Below are 23,255 nucleotides of genomic sequence, written 5' to 3'. Positions count from 1 at the left end.
TAGCCTTGCAGATTGACGACCTGCTGGTGAATTTTGGCAGAGGTTTCAAAACTTTGAACCTTGCCAAGGTCACTTGGAAGTGCAGAAAGTGATAGGTAGTTGTAAATCAATCTTAGGTGAATTTTAGGTTTACCAGAAGTGTAGCGATCCTATGCCAGGGATCAACCTCGTCGTCGTCTTCTGAATATTTGCTGTATAATATCTGTCTTCAAGGTCCGTGGAAGGTGGTATCGCAGCATATGCTGTTGACTGCGTTTCTGTAATTAAACAAGTGTTTTTTCTTTCAAGCAGGGAATAATTAGCAGAATGACAGAAACGGTGAAAAATATTGTACCGGCCTGGCTGCAGAAGTATTTCAATAAGCGTGAGGAGGAGTGTGTAGACAGAAATGAATCTGCAAACCAGGAGGAGACTCCGGTAAACTATCACCACGATTATTCAGATGAAGATACCATAATCGATGAGAGATTCACGCCTGAACCAGCAGGAATTAGTAGACGAGGTATGTGAAAAATCATTTGGAATTCTGGCCATCTGTATTTATTCACAGATTTCTAGTTTTGAATCTGAATTTCAAAAGGAAATTGGAATGAGGGTTTTGACAGAATGAAAAAAACCCAAAAAAAGTCAAAACAACTGTTTGTGAAACCGTCTTAGCTTTAAACTGTATACACAGTTACGAAGCATACATCTTATGCTCTTGGAAGGCATCAGTTAACTTTAGGTACTCTATTAGCCAGGTGCTAAATGCTGAAAATAAGTCATTTGCAAGTGTGCTGGGTTGCATTTTCCATCTTTTAAAAGATATGGAATGAAAATCTGTCTAATTGCCTAAGGCAATTAAAAAAATTAATTTGTTTTGCAGTCTTCGAAACAAAAGACTAGATGCTAGAATGGCAGAGGAAAATTCCGTCTCGTGTCCCGACTTTGTTTGTTTTGTTTTTTTTTTTGTTTTGGGCTTTGATCAATTTAGTAAAGTTCCTCGTTAACTTGATGGTGAACTGGGGAACTTGTGCACGGATGTGGTTTATGAGATTATTATCCTTAAAATATTCAATAACTTTAAGGTCTACGCGGGGGGAGGGGGTGTCTTTGAAAAGGTATTTGGACCGTTGGCAACGAGGTTTGCAACTCCTTTACCTCATGAAAGATTAATTTGTCTTATATCCAGTGCCTCTCACTGTTCCTGTAGTCCTGTTGTATAAATTTGCATCTATTCTTATTTGAGTTTCTCTTAAATTAGCTGTTTTGGGGAAGTCAGCTTTTAATAAGTAAAGAAGTTTTGTCTGAGCGTGCGTAGGTAACCATAGATAATGTGGAAAGTCAGTTGCTTCTGTTGTTGGCAGAATCAAAAAATAAGGAGGAAATATCTTTGCCTCCAATCTCATCTAATTGTAAACAAGGAGATTGATGGCTTTCTGTGTAGCTGTAGCTTGGGAATGAGTTTGGAGAAAAGAATAGAGAAGGTCTTCGTGACTGAGGAACACATGTTGGCTTTCCTATGTAACTGCGTGAAAGGAGCTTTCAGTAAGAACAGCTGCACTGCAAGCTTGCTAACTCCAGGAGATCAGGAGCAGGTGGACACCCTGGAACCTTTTGCAGCTTATGTTGCTGTCCGTGGGTGTTGCTTACTATGCTTAAGAATAAGATTTTTGTTTTTAATTATTACTACATTTTGAAACCAATGTGTTTCTTCAGTTCTGAGGTATCAGTGTGCTGGAGCCTATATTGGGTGGCCTTCCGCCTGAAGAACTTTCTGTATCTCAAATGGTGCTGTCCTAAAAATCTGCTCATGGTTTAGAGAGCTAATTAGTGGTACTGCAGTGGTTATGAAGATTGAACTAACTAGTTTAAGCTTCAGTTCAAGTATCAAGAGGATAGTGGCTCAAAGTCATTTGAATTGCCCAGATTCCTGGGAGAGACAGTAGGCTTTCATCAGGCAAAATACCCATGAATAGTTCCATTCATTTAGCAAGATAGACTTCAAGGCCACCTATTCCAGGCCACTGGCATTGTTTGCAGACCCTTTGCTTCAAGAGGGAAAAATGCTCATCTGGTTACTTGGGTCAACATCCTTGTCCCTTGGGTCAAAATCCCAATAGTTAATGGGTAGGAGATGATGTTTTGCCTCTAACGTGAGCTGATATGGAAGAACTTGGGAAAAAAGTACTGCAAACGTTCATTTTCATGTTGTGTATTCAGATTAATGTAACCTTTGTTCCAATATTATGGAAGCTGCAGTGTTATCTGTAATTTACCGTGTAATCTCAAATTTTGTAAAGCTTATTGCAAGCTGTACATGGGAGAAGGAGTATATATGTTTGATTTAGTGAATGGCCAAGTCAGCGTTAGAGCATTTGAGCACGGGGTCAGAATGTGGTGTTGTAAAACCTCATAGTTAACTACTTCTGGATGCAACATTAATACTGTGTATCGCAAGCAGTGTTGTTGTTGTAGCCAGACAGTTAGATGCAACCGTATCTGGGTGAGGAAGAAGTTAAATTTGGCTTCTCTCTTTTTGCGCTTAGAACTTGGCAATAGCATGGCTGTCGATAGGAAACAGGTTTTGGCTTCTGTGAGCTTGTCTATAGCAAAGCTAATTATCTCCCTGTTCTTGTCTAGAACCATCCACAAGTAGATCAGCACTGAACTTCCCAGTTGTGTTAACAAGGCCCTCTCTTCATCGGGGCCGTCTGAATTATACCATGCTGGATTCTCCTGTCCCACCTTGTCAGCCCTCGACATCTTCTGTATTTGGCATTGGCAGTCCTAGGCTGTCCTTCATAAAAGAAATAGAAGATTCTACCTCTCAACAAGACGATGATAACATCTCAACAACCAGTGATTCCTCCTCTAGAGCATCTGATGAAGGTGATTTTTGTGTTCTCTGTTTAATTGACTTTTTTTTTAATGTGAAGTACCTTGCGTTCTTTAATATTCCACATCACCTTAGTAAATAAAATAGGTGAATGTCAACTTTGGATGCGAGAATTAAATTGAATTTTTAGTGTTTTAGAAGTATATAATCCTATCACCTTTTTAATAGAAGCGTGCTTTGGAATACGTTTATGATACCCTGATGTTAGAAAGAGTCAATGCTGAAATATACACGTTCAGCTAGGTTATATGTAAATTTTGAACTGGGACGGTAGGAAATCAGGCTGACTTGCCGTAGCTTGACAACTAGGCTGATTGTCTAGAAGGAAGAGTGACTCAGAATATCTAACAGACAGCTGGTTAAATGTGAATAAGTGCAGGTGACAAATAGGAACACGAGATGTTTTCCTGTGTTTCAGCAAGAGAAGATAAAGAAACTACTCTGTCATAAGCTATAGGCTGTTTTTTGACCTTTCTTGGTAGAAGGCTTCAGCTGTCAATACTTTCATGTCTTTTGCCAAATTCATTGAGGAAAGCACACCATTTTAAAATAAAAAATAAGCATCGTGTCGATGTAGGTTGGTACGTAGGTCTTCTCGCTGAAAGGGCGAACAGCAGGTTTGCAGCTTTTTCTAGTCCCCCATATAGACAGGGACTGACGTGTGCTCAGCAGGTTTTGCAGAGAACTTTTGTACAGCTGAGAGTAGAGTTGCTGGGCTTTAGCAATATAACCTGAGTGCACTAGAACTTTCTGGTGTGTCTTCGTAAAACATACATGGGCAGAAGATCGTTAACTCTTAGAGCAGCCTTTGGGGAATCTTCCAGGTTTAAAACCTATGCGATTATGATCTGTGCTGGCCTCCAGCCTTTTACCAACACAGAAAAAAGCTTTGTCCGTACAAATGCACTGATGTTTATGCGGTCCTCTTTTATCTTAGCCTGAAGGAAAAAAATATCTGCATTGGAAGCACAGTATTAACTTGGTAAGATTGCTGAAAACTACTTGCAGCTCTGTGAACAGTTTTCAAGTTTGTAGGTGATACTTGGTTTTCAGTCTGTACGTGAAGTTGATCTATTTAAAGAAGCTGAAGTCATGCTTATTTTTCTGTAATGAAGAACTTGAATTAGTGTGATCTTTATTGTTAAAGTTCTGTACGTACGAGAGGCATTTACATCTAGCATACGTCATTTTGGCAGATGTTGCAGTTTTAAAAAATACTTCATCGTCACTGCTCTGGCCCACAGAAGCTGAAAGAACTCATTCCCTCTCGCAGCATTCTGCAGCTAGCTCTAAGAAACCTGCATTCAGTTTATTTGTTTTTGGAGGACTGTGTCCTGTAAGTACTGCACAGTATTTCTTTTAATCAGTTTGAATGTGTACCTGTTTTTCTATCCACTTCTCATACTGTGTTTCCGTAGGTACGTGGAAGCACGTCTGTTTTTAAGCAAAACCAGCTTGGGTTTTCTCCATTTTACCCCGGAAAGACGGCCTATGCCGGTGGTGCAGCTGTAAGATCAAGGCAGCCAAAGACGGAACCTTATCAGGTATGAGAAAAGTAGTGTAGTGGGAAATAGTGATGGAAATAAAAAAAGCAGCACTGCCAAAGGAGCTTTGAGCAGGGAGCTGAATATGTGGTAACAGTTGCTCTTCTGCCCTCTTGGTCTACAAAAATAGACGTCTGAGATTGATTTCTGTTTAAATTCTTTAATGACAGTTTTTACCACAGGTAACACTTGTCAGAAAGAACAAGAATGACAGTTTGGGCTAGTTGTTGGTAGTTGGGGTTTCCTCTGTTGTTAGGTCTTTCAAAAAATTCCATTCAAGTGCCATTGTCTGCCTCTGACTACATTACGTTAAAATAACTTGATGCAAAAAAACCAATGACAGCATAACTTTGAAAACTTGTGTTTATGGTAGCAAAAGCTACAGTAGTCAAACCTGGCTAATATTTATCTGTGGATCTTCTTTTCCAAGCATGCCTACATTCATGCTATGGATATGTTGTATAAACCTGCAGTCTTTGAAAATATCTAAAATCAACTTTGCTGATCCTTTGTTCTTCTGGTACACAGAGGCATGCAGGACTAAATGCAGTCCCAAGATAAGCAGTAACATGCTTTCTGTTTTGAACGATTCATATAGTTCTTGGAGAGAGTTATTTGCCCCCAAGAGTTCTTGGAAATAGCAAATAAAAACTGCTGACAACTCTGATTAGCTAGAGCTGAATCGAAAAGGAAAGTCAAATCAGGTTTGGTAGGAATGTATTTAAATGAAAGTGACTTTTATCGATAAATCAAAAGGAATTTGAAGAAAATGAAAACGCGGGTTTGCTGGCTCTGTTCTGACAGTCCATTTGTGCAACGGAAAAAGGGCAGTACAAGTACCTCACTTACGGGAAACCTTGAAACCTTGTGGTGCAAAGCTGGGAACCCTCTTTGGTCGGCTATTTTTGTTTTTTACAATATTACTGCATTATGGTAAAAAGAGGAACCAAAATACTAGGCTTTTAAAGGAGAGAGTAGCTTGCTTCTTGCTGCTTGCTGTGAATGACAGCAAGGTACTAGAGAGTCCAGCGAAGGGCCACCAAGATGATCAAGGGACTGGGAGCACCTCTCCTCTGAGGAGAGGCAGAGACTGCTGTGCCCGTTTAGCATGGAGGAGAGGAGGTTTGGGGGGATCTTATTGGTGTATATAAATACCTGAATGGATGGTGCAAAGAGCATAGAGAGCCATTGTGTTTTCAGCGGTGCCCAGTGCCAGGTCAAGAGGCAACAGGCACAAACTGAAACGTGAGGCTCTGTCTGAGCATCAGGAAATGCTTTTGCACTGTGCGGGTGATGGAGCCCTGGCACAGGTTGCCCGGAGAGGCTGTGGAGTCTCCCTCTTTGGAGGTCTTCAAGAGCTGACTTGACATGGTCCTGGGCAGCCTGCTCGGGGTGGCCCTGCTTGAGCGGGGGGGTAGACCAGGCGATCTCTAGAGGTCACTTCCAACCTTAACCATTCTGTGGTTCTGTGAGTCTCACTTGTGTTTTTACACGCTGCGTGGTCTGCTTCCTGTCTTCACATCGTGTGATAAGCACAGTGTGGTTATTTGAGGGGTTTAACCTGGGAAGAAAAAAAGTCACACCAAAGGAAGTTTTTGACTGATATTTGAAGTTGGGTGGTGCAAATAAACAGTTTACTTTTTCAGTGTAATGTTTAGATCTGTTACAGTTTAAATCAGATCTTTATCTTTTAAGACAAAGATTTGCAGCCAACTTTAATCTTGGGGGAAGGGAGGAAGCAAGAGAGAAGTAAAACTAGTTCCTGGTTATGATTGTATACACTGATTTTAAGATGGTACACTTAGACCATCGTGAAACTCTGAGGTCTGTGTTGTTACTGAAAATGCTTTCTGTACCACAAGCCTTTTCTTGAGTTCTGTTTCCCTGATTACTGCTTCGGAGGCCTTAGCAGTCCTAGCATCATCCGTCTTGACCTTTTACAAGTACGGAGTTCTTTTATTGCTCGTGCAACAAGCACGTGCAAGATGCACTGAGGCCCAAGGTAAACTTCATTAAACTCCGAACGTATTCTCTTCTTTATGGCTTGAACTCCCAGTGACTGCATGTTTCTCTGTCATCAGAATATATTGATTGTATCATCAGTGTAGCCTTGGGACGTAAAAAACATGCCTCCTTAGCTGAGAATTGACCATTGTAACACTTAAAATGCTAATTTTTCAGGCACAAAAGAGAGCGAAAGCTAGAGAAGAAACTGTGCGGTCCCACGCTACCTTGAGTACCTCAGCGTGGTGCATCTTGGAGGCAGTGGAGAAGCTGTCAAGCCCTTTGTTGGTAAATAGCACTTCTTTTAATCTGTTTTTGCTTCATGTGTTTATAAAACTTAGTAAATGTGCCATCAAAGGATAAAGATAAAACTATTCTTCCTTACGTTGTGGCCGGTTTAATTTATTGCGCTGTTTTTTCAACAGGATGCTAAAAGAATGACATCTCTTTTGCCGCTGTGTTGTGTAAGTTGACCATGAACCCCCACATTTTTGTTGCAGGGAACCCTCTCTCTCAGGAGAAAAAAATTGCCCTCTAATATTTATGCTTTGTTTTTTCCCTCAGCCTCCGGACATAGATAAACCGGATATTACTGACTTCCAGTCCAAACGAAGAAAGGTAAGAACCAATAATGTCTTAAGCTGAGGTAGATAACTTTTTCAATGCTTTATCACTATTAGAAAAATTTTCTCAAACCTCAGTGACAACATAGACATCAAATCAAGTTAATATTGGCATGTATCCACAATAGATGATGGGCTGTGAAGATTACTCAGGTTAAGAATTATGTTATCTTTGTAAGTTGAGAGCAACAGCTCTAGAACACACCAAGTCGTTTTATCTTGTCCCCCAACTTGGGGTGAAGCTGCATATTAAAATTCCTCTTGAGGCAAGTTTTCTCTTGAAGAAATGATCACAAATAGAAAAATACTGCTTGAGTGGTCATATAGACTTTGTACAGACTTCCGTGTTCATTCGGGCACAGAAAACTAATTTTTCTGCTTTTTATCACCATTCAAAGTAAAGAGGAGGAAAATTGTTAATTTCCGACGCTATAAATCTTACGCTCCTAAATTCCTATTTGGAGGTAGCACAGAACTGGTGAGAATGCTGTGGTAAAGCATGATTTCCTTTCATTTTGTTTAAAAAATGAAAACTAGTCATCTTTTTTTGATGACTTTAGTTAGGGGTATCATTAAATTGCAAAACTGTACCAGGCACAATAGCTCTTGGTGTATTAAATGCCTAACTGGGGGAATTAATATTTTTCATTTTTACCTTTAAAACCAGCGATGAACCATCGTTGGAGTCTGATAAATTTTCCATAAAATTAAATGGGCATCTCTTTCTGCGAAAACATCTGTGTTTCCAGTATCAGTCTGAGTGTACAAATGACCACTTGTTAAGTGTATGGGCTTCTTAGGCTGGAAATCAAAGTGGACAGTAATACTGGTTGCTTATTGCTTTTAACTCTTTCAATCTCTGTATTGTTTAGCCAGCACAATCTCCATTTGGTAAAGTTCTAAAATGAATGTAGCAGCAACTGCTTAGTTTTTAGGGGGGTAGAGGTTTTTTTTTTTCTTTTTCTTTTCTGACGCTATAAATCTTAACGCTCCTAAATTCCTATTTGGAGGTAGCACAGAACTGGTGATAATGCTGTGGTAAAGCATGATTTCCTTTCATTTTCTTTAAAAAATGAAAACTAGTCATCTTTTTTTGATGACTTTAGTTAGGGGTATTCTTGGGCTTATTAAATTGCAAAACCCTTAAATGACCACTTGAAGATCAGGTGACTGAAGGAAATAACAAGATGTGCAAACTTTTCATCTTCTGTTCTAATGAGAAAAGGGACAGTGTCTCAAGAAGTTTCTGTGCTAATTCCTTGACTGGATGGATGTATAATTAAGTTTACAATCACTTCAGAGTTTACAAACATCTCAGATTTCCTGGACCATCTTTTCACCATCTGCCAAATTACAAGGGCATGGAGAAGTGAAGTATATCATAAATATTATCCAAATAACTAAAACCAAATCTGGTGTGAATTCTCAGTTATATTATAGCAATACACCTGTGATAAGGCATTAAGAAAGATCTGCCAGATTTGCAACAGAGAGCCTGAAATTGTCAGCCACTAAATGAATGTTGCACGCAGCTGTCAGTGGGTGAAAGGAGATAGATTGTCTATTCATAATACTAGAATTCATAATGGTGGCGGGAGAAGGGTAGCCCGTGATGAGAAGCAATTATTTGCTGAGGAGACGATCGTGTGTTTTCCTGCTAAAGTGAACATGCGGTTGACGGAACACTTGTGCACTCGGGCTAAACTTCTGCAGTGGGTAGCAGTGATGTGGTATTTTTCTTATTTCAAGGAACTGTACCAGGCAGAATAGCTCTTGGTGTATTGAATGCCTAACTGGGGGAATTAATATTTTTCTTTTTTACCTTTAAAACCAGCAATGAACCATCGTTCACTCGAAGTAGATTTGTGAACTTACATAAAACATGTCTTATTCAAGGTTTCAAACTGAATGTAATATTTTTTAGAAAGATGTATTTTTGTATACTTTAGAGAGAGTGTGAATCCTATTACTAAGAGCTGGGAGATACTGTGAAATTAAAGCTGCGGTGTAAACGATTTCCTGTTGGTATTGATTTGAACAATAGCATGCTTCCTAAGACTGTATTTTCTGATCCTTAAGACCGCAGGCGGAGCCATCGGTAAATCTTGTAGCCTTTAGGGTTTGTTTTCTGTCTGACAGTTCAGTTAAGTCAGTTTTGCAGAACACGCAGTGGTCTGTGTTAAAAATTAACTCTGGTCTGTGAAAATGCTTTGAAAAGGGAAGTCAAACCCACTACTTGAAGTGCATCTAATGCACATGTAAAGCATTGGATCATATTTTAATGAATGAGATTATTGTAAGATTGACAAGTTGTTTTTTTTGAGTGTGTTCTATTGTTTGTGTAACTTTGAAGGGGGAAAATGTAGGGGATGTGAAGCCCAGAAGCCTGTATAATTAGTTGCTTAACACTTCAAATGTTAAATTAATGAATTAAGCTACTAAAAAAAAAAAATCACAGTGTGGGCAGAGGAAAAGATAGGAGCATATTCTAGGAACATGGATTATTTTAATTATGGTAGCATGAATTATTTTGTCTATGAAGCTAACTGCCAAATTTTGAAACGGAATTCAGTCAGACTTTGGCTACTTATATATAGCTTTATGGATTTCGTTACTGGTTTTCTGGTGATTTCCCTCTACAAGTTGAACGGTCTTCAGAATTTTCAAATTGTATTCACTGAGTGCCAAGACCGATGGGGGGAGGTTTATAGTTCTGTAATTTGTTTTCATCAATAAATATTGGAATTAATTTGGGTGGACATAAGGATAAATTGATTGCTGTTTCCCTTTCAAAGCTGGAATCCCAGAATGCATTCCAGCCTCCACCTGTTAAGAGACTTGTGACACCAACAGTAAACCGTCAGCCGATGCGTTATACGCGGTATTCTGAACCATCACCGACTTCAACTACTCAGTCCAGCAAAATTTGCCAGAGAGGAGACACAAAGTTCCAAGTGAGTACATTTTTGAGTCCTTATGTGCCTGTTTTTTTTTTCCAGTCTTGGAATGTTTCTCAAACCAATTGTTATCCTATCTTTGCAAAAAGTACTGATAGTATGTTTGAGGCGAGCTTTAAGGCAGTGGGAACCATTGTGAAATAGATTGAGCTTTTATGGATTTAATTCTGTTTTTGGAACACTCAGTGTCTTGTGGTTGTTTTCACGATGTCATGATGTGCTATTGAGTCATCCTGTTCTCAGTGAAAGAATATTAAAAGACAGAAATGTTTTCCTTTTATATTCTCATGTACACAAAGCTGTCACTGATGAAACATGCTCGTGTTCTGTGTAAACTATTCCAGGTGAGCTATGTGCTCCAAGTGAGAGTTCTGACAATGTGCTGAGTTATCGGTTTTGATTGCTTTGGAGTAGATGGAGTCTGATAAATTTTCCATAAAATTAAATGGGCATCTCTTTCTGCGAAAACATCTGTGTTTCCAGTATCAGTCTGAGTGTACAAATGACCACTTGTTAAGTGTATGGGCTTCTTAGGCTGGAAATCAAAGTGGACAGTAATACTGGTTGCTTATTGCTTTTAACTCTTTCAATCTCTGTATTGTTTAGCCAGCACAATCTCCATTTGGTAAAGTTCTAAAATGAATGTAGCAGCAACTGCTTAGTTTTTAGGGGGGTAGAGTTTTTTTTTTTCTTGTTTGTTGATAAATGATAGAAAACAGAAAAGTATGTCCCTTTTACGGGGTTGGCAAACACAAGTTTTGATGAAAACTCTCCCCCCCACACACACAATTTTTGTCATTTTGTTTAAAATAATTACTTTCTTTGTTAGAGGATTTGACAAATTTGATTTAGTGTTCTATCAGTTTGTCCTCAATGCTGAGTGAAGCAGTGATGCTTACTTTAGCCCCAAAATTTAACTGAACTGTACCCACAATGCTGAATTAGGGAACAACGTTAAGTAGGTGAGGTGTATTCAGGGCTATAAAATTAAAAATAAATAAATAAAATAAAAACCACAAAAAAACACATGAAGTGGTTGTTGGTACTTTGTGTATTCTGTACATATTCAGCTAAGTCTTGAACTAAACTTAACTTGCAGGGGATGAGAGAGAAGACTTTGCCTGCAGAACAGCGAGCAGAACCATCTGAAAGGTATGACATCTATTAATTTAAAACTTACTTGAAGAAAGAAAGAAATCTCCTTTTTCAGTACGGTCTGCACCTGAAAGGTGGTGACAGTTCTCAGTAAAAGGAATGGGAAATCCAATGAAAATTTTGTATTTTGAGGCAGCTGCAAAGTCTGGATTGTGTTTGAAGATCAATAGAACTTTGAGAAAATTGTTGTTTTTATGAAAGGAAGGAAGACGAGCAAGAATAAAAGTACTGATACACCGCTTTTTATCCCAAGTTTATCTTCTGAGAAGGATACGAAGATGGGAAACGAAGCACGTTATAATGCTGTATCCACAGAAAGGATCTTTGCTATTGGAGGCCTTATTTTTTCCTTCTACAGGAAATATGGCTCATTTTGTAGTTTAACTAAATCTGTAGCGTTACAAATTTTGCTTTGACAGATATTTCATGGTTTATAACTCAGTTTACTTATAACAAAATAATTTGTCCCTCTTAATGTTCCCTAGGGGAAAAGCTATTAGTTTTAGCTATTTAATTGCTTGCAGTTTGAAAGCTCTGTCCTAATGGGATGATTCTTTCTGAAGCATTCTTTAGAAGGTGAAGTAGGCGAAGTGAGTTACAGTTCAGGAGGATGTTTATTGATGTGTTTTTTTCTTTATTTTTTAAGCAAAAACATGGAGGAAGATTTATGATTTATTATTCTTTTTTTTAATACTCCTTTCATGATGAAGTTAATTGTCTGCTTTGAGTTCACATGAAGACCATGTGTTCTTTAGAATCATTTGAGGCCAAATGCTAACTCATCTCTAAAATAAAAAAAATCCAGCAGAATTAATTGAATTTCTTCTTGAGGAGACTGCTTTGTGTTATACTGCTTTCTTGGTTTAGGTCAAATGAGTTATCCTCCAGATAATATTGATGGCTTTTCCTTCTGGGCAAATGGTGTTTTGGGTAATAATGCTTGAGTTAAGGGACTTTGCACTCGGTTTTTAGGGAGTCGCTCTTTTCAAAGAACAGTAGCAGGGAATTTTGTTGACTCTATGCTCATCTGCCAAGCAATTCTTAGGTGACCATGGGCATTCTTTGGCTTGCAGAAAGAACTCAACACTTTGTTTTGGCATCTAAAAGTTGGACTTCACAACAACCACCTTTTTAGGGGTGGAAGCGACTGGCTTTAAGGTTCTGGTACAGGTGCAATCAGGTGCTGGGTTTTAATTATGTTTTTTTCAAACTGTTCTAAATTGTCTTTGTTAGAACTCCTTTCTACTTCTCCATTTAGGAAGGAGATACAGAAAACTCACACTGCTTTTGATTTCGTTCACAAAGTTTATTGCAGTGCCCTACCTTTTGTTTGTAGAGTAGGTAGTGGTGGTAGTGTTTTTTGTGATGCTGGTCTCTGTTGGGTGCCATGTTCTGGAGCAGGAGCACCACACTGATCTGCTGGCAAGAGTCCCTTTGGACAGTTGAGTTGGAATACTCAGTAAATCTCTGGCCCACCAATGCTATATATCTATGCGTGTGTGTGTATATATATATATATTTTATATCCTGAGTCCAATTGTAGATTAGACTTGCTTGAAGGCTGACAACTGTCTTTGCCCCCTTGAAGCTCACAGGTGTTAACAGAAAGAGGAATATGGGCTGTTATGGGCAAGCGATAGTTGTCTGAATGAAGATCTATTTTGATGTAAGACTTTTTTCAGAATTCTAATGGATTGACAGTTTGGATTAGAGAAAAGTCTGAGCATCTGCCTTAGGGATCTGTCTTCCTCTATGCAGTTACAGTGCTAAGCAGGCTGTTGTCAAGTATTTGACAAGTTTAGACCAGTTCTCCTCCTCAGTATTGTGGGAGTTTGACCTGGTGTCTTCCAGTGCGATCTAATGCACTTTTGTACTGACTGACTGATTGGCTGCAAGATAAGCTTTGAGGTCACAGTTTTTCCAGGCATACTTCATTTTCTTGCCATAGTACTTTTGTTAGAGTTATTCCCTATTCCACTTCTGGTTTGGGTTATTTTTTCCCCATTTGCTCTTGGATTAGGATATCTTTCTGGTTTTGAGCTAGGCTTTTTTAAGTACCAGAAAAACGCCTTTGTATGCCTTACAAAAGGGATCTGTATTCATGTCTGAAAAGACTTCTGGAATGTTGGCATACCCAAACACCTCTGCTGTTCCTGCTGATGGCCACATGAAAGCCAGAGCTGCTTCTGAAGCTTAGGCCATATTACCTTGCCACACAAGTCTAAGGCGTCCCTATTCTATCAGAGCTGTTGGCAGTGTTTCCCATGTGTATGTGTGCATATGTGCACTCTTTCTGTATTTTTGTGAGCTGTTCTTTTATATCCCTGCAAAAGATACACGTGCATCGCAGAATCAGAGAACCAGTCCTATTTAAAGGAAGCACTGGAAAATAACAATCTAAATCAGCTCTTCTATTTCAGGTCTTCTGGCTTAGTCATTGTTCCCATGTGAACGGTGCACTTATGTATGTCCTTTTCATTGCTGCTGTTAATAAAGTTTTTCCTATTTAGAACATCAAGTATTTACCAGCGTTTAGCAACTTGTGAGACAGCTTTAGTTTTTTTCTGATCAGCAGGTTTCAATTCTAGGACTAATAACAGCTCTAATATCTTGAAAAAAAAATTTGGCTGGTAATTTTTTTTTCTCTTGTTTCCCCCAACTTCTGTACTGTCGTGTGCTAGCAATGTGACCAGCTACAAATTCAGTACTGCTGCGTCCAATGGTCTGTCTTCAGGAGTGAGTAGCGGAGGCGGCAAAATGAGAAGGGAAAGAGGAATACACTATTTATCAAGAGCTGTACAAGAACAGGTAAGTGACTCTTAAATTAATTGCTGTCACTGAGCTTACTGAAGTAACTAGCTAAGTGTGTCAGTTTTATTGCATCATAGTAAATTATAACAATACCGCTTTATTTTTGCATTGTTTTTGTTTTCTTGTGGGTTTCAGAGCAGGCTCCAATTGATTTCCTGTCTTTGAATACCTGAACTTTGCTTATGTAATTTTGAAATTTTTAATTCTCTTACCTTGGAGATTCTTCAAACTATAACATTTCTCGTTAGCAATTGAATGAATGAGTCCTAAGAAGAGAAGTAATGTTTTGGTGAAGGTTTGTATAGTTTTTCTACAGGAATGATACTTGAAACGAGTGCCAAGTATAAAAAGAAAAAAAAAAGCTTAATTTTTGGTTTCATATTTAAGTCGTACAGAAAGATACAGGCCAAGAGTGTGAAAAAGAGTAGTAGAAGAGAGCATTCTGCATGTCTGCTAACGATGACTCAGTTTTTGATACTCACCCAACTCATTGTGAGAGAGTTTTTTTCTCATTTTAATAGGAAAAATCTATTCCATAAAACTATGACCATGAATATTCAGATTATTTTTTCTTTTATTGGATGTTATATAAGCTGCCTGTAAGTTAATTTAAGTATTTATGTTAACATTAAGTATTTAATTAATATTAAGTTAATATTAAGTATTTAAGTTAATTTAAGTTTCAAATCATTAAATGGGACTTCTGGATGATGCAATATAAAGAAATCGTAAACACTGTTGTTTATTCCTGTAACGCAAATAAAATAATGGTCCAAATATCAAAAGTTCCATAAACTTTTCAAATCAAAACTGTGAAACAGATGTAAGCTACAGGATGCACTGAATATCAGTAGCACCAACTTACACCCCTGCCTAGTCATTTCTAAGTAGATCATGATAGTACTGTACAAATTTTGGTCAGATTTTCTATGCCATTTAAAACATAACTCATCCAATCTTAGTAATCAAATAAAGTAAGTGGCAGGGATGAAAATTGAAGTTGTTAAGAGGCTCTCTTCTGATTTTTATATTTGCATCCTGATACATGGTATAGACTGTATTTACCAGAACACAATCTTCAGTGCTGTTAGTCTGACTTTCTTTGGTGCTTTTTGTGTTTAGTTTGGTTGTTGAACCTACCTGCTTCTTTAAACATTACCTCTTTCCACGTTCCCTGCTGTAATGACTTTAGAAACTTTGGCAGCTATCCTGCCTAATTTTGCAAGAGGAACACTTTCTCACTTGTCTTGAGAGTGTACTCTTAATTGAAGCCATGCGAGGGTAGTTAGAAAGGATGATGCTTCTCCAGAGCTTTGATGACTAAAGTATAGAAAAGAAAGAAAAAAAATGTGATCTGTGCGTCTCTGTTCTGCACAGGTTTTGAGTTAACTTTCAGTGTTCTTGCTGTACAGTTGTTGAATAGAGTATAATGTGGAAGCAGGCCTGCCATAAATTAAAATGACGTGGTAGACAGAGGTGGGGAGATCGGGATTTCTTCTGGAAACTTGTTTTCTCTTAATTTGTATGGATTTTTGTTCTATTTAATTTTGTTAATAAATTGGGTGCGATGGGGTGAGAAAGTAGTATGTCTTGTATAAGAAAAATTAAAATTTGCAACTTTAGGAAGTGGAGGAACCAGTGCTACCGAACATACCCCTACCCATCAGTGCTGCATCGCTGCCTCAGTTCAATTCTAGTTTCGTTGGTAGTAGCGCTGTCTCAGCGTCACCGAGCGCTGTTTCAACAGCAGCAATGAGCACGGCAACTCCAGCAGCTGCGACGGGCATGGCAAATCTATCAGAGGTGGAGGGCATGACAGATCCATCAGAGGTGGAGGGCATGATAGATCCATCGGAGGTGGAGGACTTGACAGATCTATCAGAGGAGGAGGTGGAGGACATGATATATACAACGGCGACGTCGGGCATAACGTGTTCAACAGTGCCCTCAGGCTTGACATATCCAATAATGGCGGCGGGCATGCCATATCTGCTGATGACAAAGGACAAGGCAAAGTCAACAGCGGCAACGACAAGCGTGGCAAATTCAACGGAGGCGGCAGGCATGGCAGATGCAGCAGCGACGGCGGCGGGCAAGGTAAATCTTTATGCTATAAATAATGTTTACAATGAGTATACTGCTTTATTGCGAGTTGACTTTTTCTGTGGTGCTCATGAAACTAACAAATATTAGTTTCTACGCAGCTGAATGAATTGGGGTTGTATGCCAGTTTGGGGAAAAAGGCATAAATGTTTTGATTCTGCTTCTCTCAGTCTTAGAGCCTGCCAACTCCCATTTAACGTGATTGTATAACTGCTTCAAATGCTGTGGAAGTCTGCGGGGGAAGGGGGGTGTGGACTTTATGCCAAGTTATTTATAGTGGTTTGGGCAGGGGTAGAGTTAATTTTCTTCGTAGTAGATGATGCTGTGTTGCAGATTTGTGAGCAAAACAGTGTTGGTAAGGCACTGGTGTTTTAGCTGTTGCTGAGCAGTGCCTACACAGTGACAAGTCCTTTTCTGTTTCTCACGCTGCCCTGCCAGCGAGGAGGTCGGGGATGCACAAGAGGCTGGGAGGGCACTCAGCCAGGACAGCGGAGCCCAGAGGACCGAAGGGATATTCCACACCATTTAGCGTCGTGCTCAGCAATAAATGCTGGGGGAAAGAAGGGGAAGGAGTGGGGAGTATGTACAGGGTTATGGCATTTGTCTTTCCAGGTAGCCATTACATGCGATGAGTCATTAATGCTACCTCAAATTTAACAACTTTACTTCTTTATTTCCAGTTCTTTTCCCTGTTCCACTTGGAGGGAGTGAGCGAGTGGCTGTGTGGTGCTTAGTTGCCTGCAATGGTTAAACCACAACTTTATTTAAGTTATTAAATTAGAGGTAACGTGGTCATATAAGCCTCACATAGAATGAGCCTAGGGTGCAATAATTGGCATATTATTGCAATAAAATAAACATTAATCTGTTCCAGAGTACTTGAAATATTTTTTGTACGGTTTGAAGTAGACAGCTGCTTTAACATGTTGAGGTGTTTGCTGAAGTTCTTGGAGTATCATTGGGCTGAGTTTGCCGTTCTTCAGCTTCCTGGCTTGCTTTTCCGTGCATTTAGACCTAAGTAGCATCTCCAGCTTTTCCTCTCAGTTTCTGGAATTTGGTTTTGAAGATATTGTCCTATACCCACTTGGAAACTTCCCTGTGTTTTATTATTACTTTTATCTGCAAAATAACTCAAACATCAGGTTTTTCGACGTCACTGCGGGACTTCTGTTGGGTAGTGAATTCAGGTAGTTGTTGCTCTTAAATATAAACCTTTAATTCTTTTGAAAATACAGATACAACCAGCAAGTACTGTTAGCAGTCCTGAGTTCGCGTTTTCATCTCCAGTTGTGAAATCTACTGAGGCAGAAGTGCTACCTACGTCTTCTGTAAGTAAAATAATAAAGGAGCTTGACTTTTTTTCTTAGGCATTTAGTAGGCTGTTGCAGAACACTAAAGCAGAATCTGCCTTGATGGAGAAAAGTATGTAGGCTTCTGGCTTATAATTTGTCATTCAGCATGCGTGCTACAAATGTGAAGAGCAGCTTTCAGATTTGGTTTTGTGTGTGCATTCGATTGGAGTTCCTGTGGCTTGAGAATCTGAAAAACCTCTCTTGTTCATAGCAGATTGGGTTTACATTTAGTGTTCCCGTTGTAAAATCGGCAGAACTTTCTGGACCCAGTGGTACTCCAGTGACGCCCTTTCTTACCCTAGGTAACTGAAACTTTAGCACTTCAGATCTGAAGTGCTGATTTTCCTTTTTTTCTTTATTAAATCTTCAATCTGTCCTGTCTGCGCATGCTAGCAATTCCAGGCAGTGTTGGACTTCTGCAGTATTTTTCCAGTGACAGATCTGCTTTTATATTTTTTTTTTGTTTTGTTGCTTTTTGTTTTGCTTGTAATCATAAAGCATTGCAAAGTAAGTAGAATTTGTGAAGATTCTTATGTGAGAAGCATGAAAGCTGGAAATTCTTGTTTCTAACAAAAGTGAGTATAATCTGCTCTAACTAGGTCACATTGTGAAAGCTGTTTTTGTTTTCTTTTGTTTCAAAAGACACCACCACCTCAACCAACATCAACACACAGAAAGAGGAGGTCAAAGATTTTGCTGGTGGTCCCTTCACCACTGCCCACGTATTAAAGGAAGGAAGCGTCTTAGACGTTCTAAAAAATCCTGGAGAGATAATGAACTCCTTTTAAAAAGATGCTGCAAAAAATACGCTAGCATTTTTTATTAAAAAAAAAACCAACACACGACTTATGGTTAATAGAGTATCTGCTATAAATATGAATGTAGGAGAGCATTACATTAAGCGCTGCGTTTGTTAGGGTGCATCTGCCCCCTTCTATTCTAAGTGGTGTTTGTTGCTGGAAGTAAAACTGCAAGATGAAAAGCAGATGGGTTGCATCTCCTTTACGTGTTAGGATGTAATTGTAAATGAGGTACTAAGAGAATTAGCCAGATAATCGGTGTTTCATTTTAAGTAAATACAATTTGTGGAATTGAAAAGGAAATGTTTGTAAAACTCAACACTCCTGTCCCACCTTCAGCCCAGGTGAAGAAAGAATAGGAAAGAGCTTCAGTTCCAAATACATGGCGAAAGCTGTGAATCTTTGGGCCTTAGCTTACAATGGCTCCTGTGGATTAAAATTTAAACTGCAAACAGAAGTGGAGTGTTTTACGTTAAAAACCCTTTTCTGAATTTTGTTTTTAAGCAATTGCAATTGTTTTCAACAGTTTCATAAAGTGTGTCTGTGGAAAAGATATCTTTTAAGAAAAAGGGCTTTATTGAATTTGATCTTTTCCCAAAAGTCTTCTTCTAACTTACATACTTGTTAAGAAGGCAGCACATTTCTCTGTTGGAAAGAGCTAAGTGAGAGAAAATACATTGTGCATTTTGTTTAAGGAAAGACCTCTGAGTGAAGTGACATTCACTTTCTTTATCGGTTTAAAAGAAGCAGAATCTAAATCCACATTGTTCAAAGACTTCATTTTTGACTAAAAAAAAACCAACAAACAAACCACAAAACAACTATGTTCAAGGTAGATTTACAAGCAACTTGAGCTGCTGTTTAAGATGCATTTCCTTTAGTCTTTCTGTATTAGTAGCTTGTCTTTCCTGTTAAAATTGCCACCTTTTAAATAAGGAGTTGTCCTGTGTCCGATGCATTTTGAAAAAGATTATAGAAAATTAGACAGTTGTTCAATTGTCTTGAGTTTTTATTATTTAATTAATATTCAGCATCTGTGGGAAAATACCGCATGGATTGCTGCTCCGAGTACAAACTTCTGTACAGTTACTGGAGTAGATTTGAGTCATCTGCTACGGAAGGAGGAGCTTTAGAAATTTGATTCGATTGGGCATCGCGTCTTAATCAAATTGTATTATTTCCATTCCACGTTGGACTGTCAGATTTCAGTCAGCTACTGTCTGTTTGTACTTGTATCGACCAGTGAAAATGTTGATTTAAAGCTTGCTTGGAAACAAAGAGTTAAATGAAGCTTTAACGAAATGTTCTGTTGTGACCCAGTGCAGCAGATGAAATTTCATCCGTTTAGATAAGATTTCTGGGGACTTCCTGTTGCGCTCGGTCTGAATGTCTAGTTGTAACCATTGGCACCTGAGTTGAAATTTTTGCCCTCTAGTAAAGTCACTTAGTTACATGTAGTGAGGTGCCGCGCTAACAGGAAGACTTTTTTTTCTTGCTTCCTAGACTTTGGATTGTTGAAAACACGCTCTTCTACGTCTGCACAACCTACAACAAGCACAGTGGTTTATACTAGGCCTGCAATAACAACTTTTTCTGCAGGTAAAGAGACTTCTAAACAAGCATCGTACTGGCAATCTGATACATGTGACCCTTTTCTGCAAAACAAAGACATAAAGGACAAATGTGTAACTTGTCAAGCTACTAAAGCGTCAACAGTTGAGAGTATGAAACAGACAGTAAGTTCAAGTCAATGCGACACCTCAAAGCCAGCAGCGCCCCCAGCAGGGATGCTGGGCTTTGGAGACAAATTCAAAACAGTACCTGGAACGTGGGATTGTGATACATGTCTTGTCCAAAACAAACCGGAAGCTACAAAATGTATAGCATGTGAGACACCAAAACCTGGAACGGGAGTAATGCCTGCTCTGACATGACCAGTGGTCACAGACAGCTCGGTGACAGTGACATCCTCCTCGAGCAGCACTGACACAACAGCCACTCTGGGCTTTGGAGACAAATTTAAGAAGGCGAAAGGCTCTTGGGACTGTGGAATATGCCTTGTACCAAATAAGACGGAAGATAACAAATGTGTAGCCTGTCAGTCTGAGAAACCAGGTATGGTCCTTTTTTTCCTGTTGTTTCCATCCTAGCCTCTGTGAATCTTGTACAGAATAAAAGTACGTTGCATATATGGAATATTTTAAGCAACACGATTCCCAGGTACGGTTGATGGGTTAGCGGCTGTCTGCAGGATTGGTTTACAGGCACTTCAGAGGTCTCAGCCCAGGTTCCAGCCTGTCGCATAAATTGAACTGATTGTGAAATGTATTAGTACGGAGCTGGATCAATGCAGATACCCCCGGCTTTGCAGCTGGTGAGGGAAGATGGCTGAAGTGGGTGACTTAATTTAAAAACAACATAGTGATTTTTCACTGGCGAAAATGAGAACTCCATAGAAAGAGTTAAAAATGACTGCGTTTTTCTCTTTCAAAAAATAAGTAAAAAAAATTACAGAATGTGTCCAAAATGCCTCTACTCACCGTTTGTATGTAATTGAGGGGAGATGTGAAGCCAGATTTCAAGACAGTGTAGTCTTAACTAGTCTTAAGCTAAAGCAGAGAGATGCCTATGAAGGTCAGTGGTAGGCTTCAAGAAAGCGAGTGACCCGCTGGGTAACTTCTTCAGGGCAGTACTGGGTTGTTTCCCATTGTGTGTGACCGTAATTGATTTTGAGCGTGGTTGTATTGTTTTTAAAATACGATTCTAATTCTAACTTTGACTCTAAATGTCATTTAACATGCCATTACATCGAAAAACACCTGTGCAAATATATCGTGGAAGAAACAAATTAAGGTGGACTAGACCGGGCTTTTGTAATCATCCTGTGCGGTAAGACTGAAATTTCATGAGGTAAGATAATGGATTTCAGACAGAGTTGATTCTCTTGGACTTCCAACCTCTGAGCGGTCAGTCGGCATCTTTGTCTGAGGCTCTTGCCATTGCAAGGAGGAATTTTGGAAATGAGGGGTTTACTGTGACCATGGTGCAGTGAATTGCACGGTTACGTTGCACTTGTCAGGAGGAAGAGCGATGCAAGTAATACTAGGATAAAAGTTTTCTGCGTGTGCTGTGGAAGGGAAGAGCCATTCTTGTCTTTCCGGTTTTGAATTTGAAGCGTTATCTTCTGCTTCTCTCTTAAAAGGCACCTTTTTTTTAAAAGGCACCTGTCAGGCCTCTTTATGGAGGTTACACTGTGGTCAACAGCAGCAGAAGCTTGTGTGCTGAACAGAGTTGTGTGTTGTTTGGAAGCTTTGAGTTCCACTCTGGTTTTTTTGTTTGTTTGTTTGTTTCTTTGTGGGTTTTTGGTGGCTTTTATTTTTTTCAGGGGCGGGGGGGGGGGGGGGTTGTGGAGTAATTTTGAACATTTCTGTGGGATTTGACAAATCAAATTTAAAAGTTAATGTTCATTTTATAGTTCATGTTCAAACAGGATGGTTAACTGTCTTGTTTGTCTCACAGAGGGTCCAACACCTGTGACCAGTAGCAGTGCATCTGCATTTTCTGCTCCTTCTGGAGAATTTCTGGATTTAGACAAATTCAAGAAGCCCGAAGGAAGCTGGGATTGGGAGACCTGCTTGGTTCAAAACAAAGCAGAGGCCACGAAGTGTGTAGCCTGTGAAAGTGCAAAGCCAAGCACCAAAGCAGAGCTCAGAGGTAATACTTAATGATTAAAACGAGGATGCATATTCTGTGATTTATTTTTTGGTTTGCTCTGATTTTTTTTATTTTCTTACCTGTTAAGCACAATTATTTTTTCCTTTGAGGTGTGGCAAAATTATTCGTTTTTCCTGTAGGAATATTGCCTAGATAACATCTGTTTCCACACTTTTCCCCAAGAATAAGTTTATCCTTTTTAGAGAAAAGCTTTCATTAATGACGTGCTTGTTCTTTACATGCCCTACACGTTGTTCATTTGGAGTTCAGACTAAAAACATGATCTTTCAAAGAAGTTCGTATACTTTTTAAAGCCAGGTGGTGGGCAGAAAACACAGTTGTGAAAAGTTTTATGTAGAGAGGAAGCATGGGGTTTTCTTGTTTGTTTTACTGTTTGGTGGGTTGTTTGTTAAACAGTTTTGACTGGAAAGATCAGGACTAGAATGTAGTTCAAACCTTCACGTACTGCAGATACACCGTGGGTTACGGACTTGACATTCACTTATTTCTGCAGGTTTTGGTGCTGCGGCTGCGTCCACAAAATGCTGCCTTGCCATCATTTACATTCGGTGTTCACTCAGAGTGTTCAGGTGCAGAGTCTGCAGCTGCCTCACAGTTTATTTTGGGAAGGACAGAAGAGAAGCAGTACTTGCAAACCAGTACTTCAGGTAAACAGAGTATCTTTTGTCTTCACTTGTGCGCTTATGTCCATCAAGTAAGACCTCTGAAACCATACTAGAAAAAATCTGCGGGATTTGATATGTTCATGTACTAGAGCTTTAGAAAAAGTTTAATTCCTATATGCAGCATGTCTTCTGTCCTGGTTATTGATACGTACGCAATTAGTAGCAATCCCTTTTTTGATCTCAACACTAGGTTTAGACAAAAAATTGCGACACCTTAAGGAACCTGTCCTGCATCTCATACAAGCACAGAAGTTGTAGTGTCTCAATGCTAGCAGTACAGTTGGTGGTAAAATCTTTAGTAGGGTGAAATAGAGGCCTCACACTTTTCAGAGAAAAAAAGAGATGAGAGAGAGTATCTTATTCCCACGTACTTGCAACTATGCTGCAGAGTGTACTGCTGTTACTCTAGTGCTACAAAGGTCCAAAAATCACTGAACAGTTATTAGCCAGTTTTGTATTCCTTTAATTTGTTGAAAGACTGCAGTAGAGGATTGAAGTTTTTATTGAGGATCACTGTGTGGAAAAATTCTGATTGTTAAATGTCATTTGTATGACTTAAGAACCGCGTTTTGGAGTACAGAATTCAGTATTAATTCCAGAAGGGGTAAGGGGAAGGACATTAGCTAGT

At 39.2% G+C, this 23,255-nt stretch overlaps 1 protein-coding gene and 1 long non-coding RNA gene across 2 annotated transcripts; both read left to right on the top strand.

The window, feature by feature from the left end:
* The first annotated feature begins 6,430 nt into the window (after nucleotides 1–6,430).
* Nucleotides 6,431–7,044, top strand: LOC310902205. Its single transcript, XR_014586556.1, has 3 exons — nucleotides 6,431–6,714; nucleotides 6,852–6,890; nucleotides 6,991–7,044. It is a non-coding gene; the product is annotated as an uncharacterized lncRNA (long non-coding RNA).
* Nucleotides 7,045–9,808: 2,764 nt separating this feature from the next.
* Nucleotides 9,809–21,630, top strand: LOC310902200 (uncharacterized protein). Its single transcript, XM_083843356.1, has 6 exons — nucleotides 9,809–10,003; nucleotides 11,106–11,158; nucleotides 13,843–13,969; nucleotides 15,596–16,069; nucleotides 17,311–17,403; nucleotides 19,731–21,630. Exons 1-6 carry the CDS (start codon nucleotides 9,917–9,919, stop codon nucleotides 19,743–19,745), a joined length of 849 nt encoding a protein of 282 aa, XP_083699482.1. The 5' UTR covers nucleotides 9,809–9,916; the 3' UTR covers nucleotides 19,746–21,630.
* Nucleotides 21,631–23,255: the final 1,625 nt, after the last annotated feature.

This window comes from Anser anser (genome assembly GCF_964211835.1).
Source record: "Anser anser genome assembly, chromosome: 7".
Classification (NCBI taxonomy): Eukaryota; Metazoa; Chordata; class Aves; order Anseriformes; family Anatidae; genus Anser; species Anser anser.
This window is presented reverse-complemented; position numbering and strand designations above follow the sequence as displayed.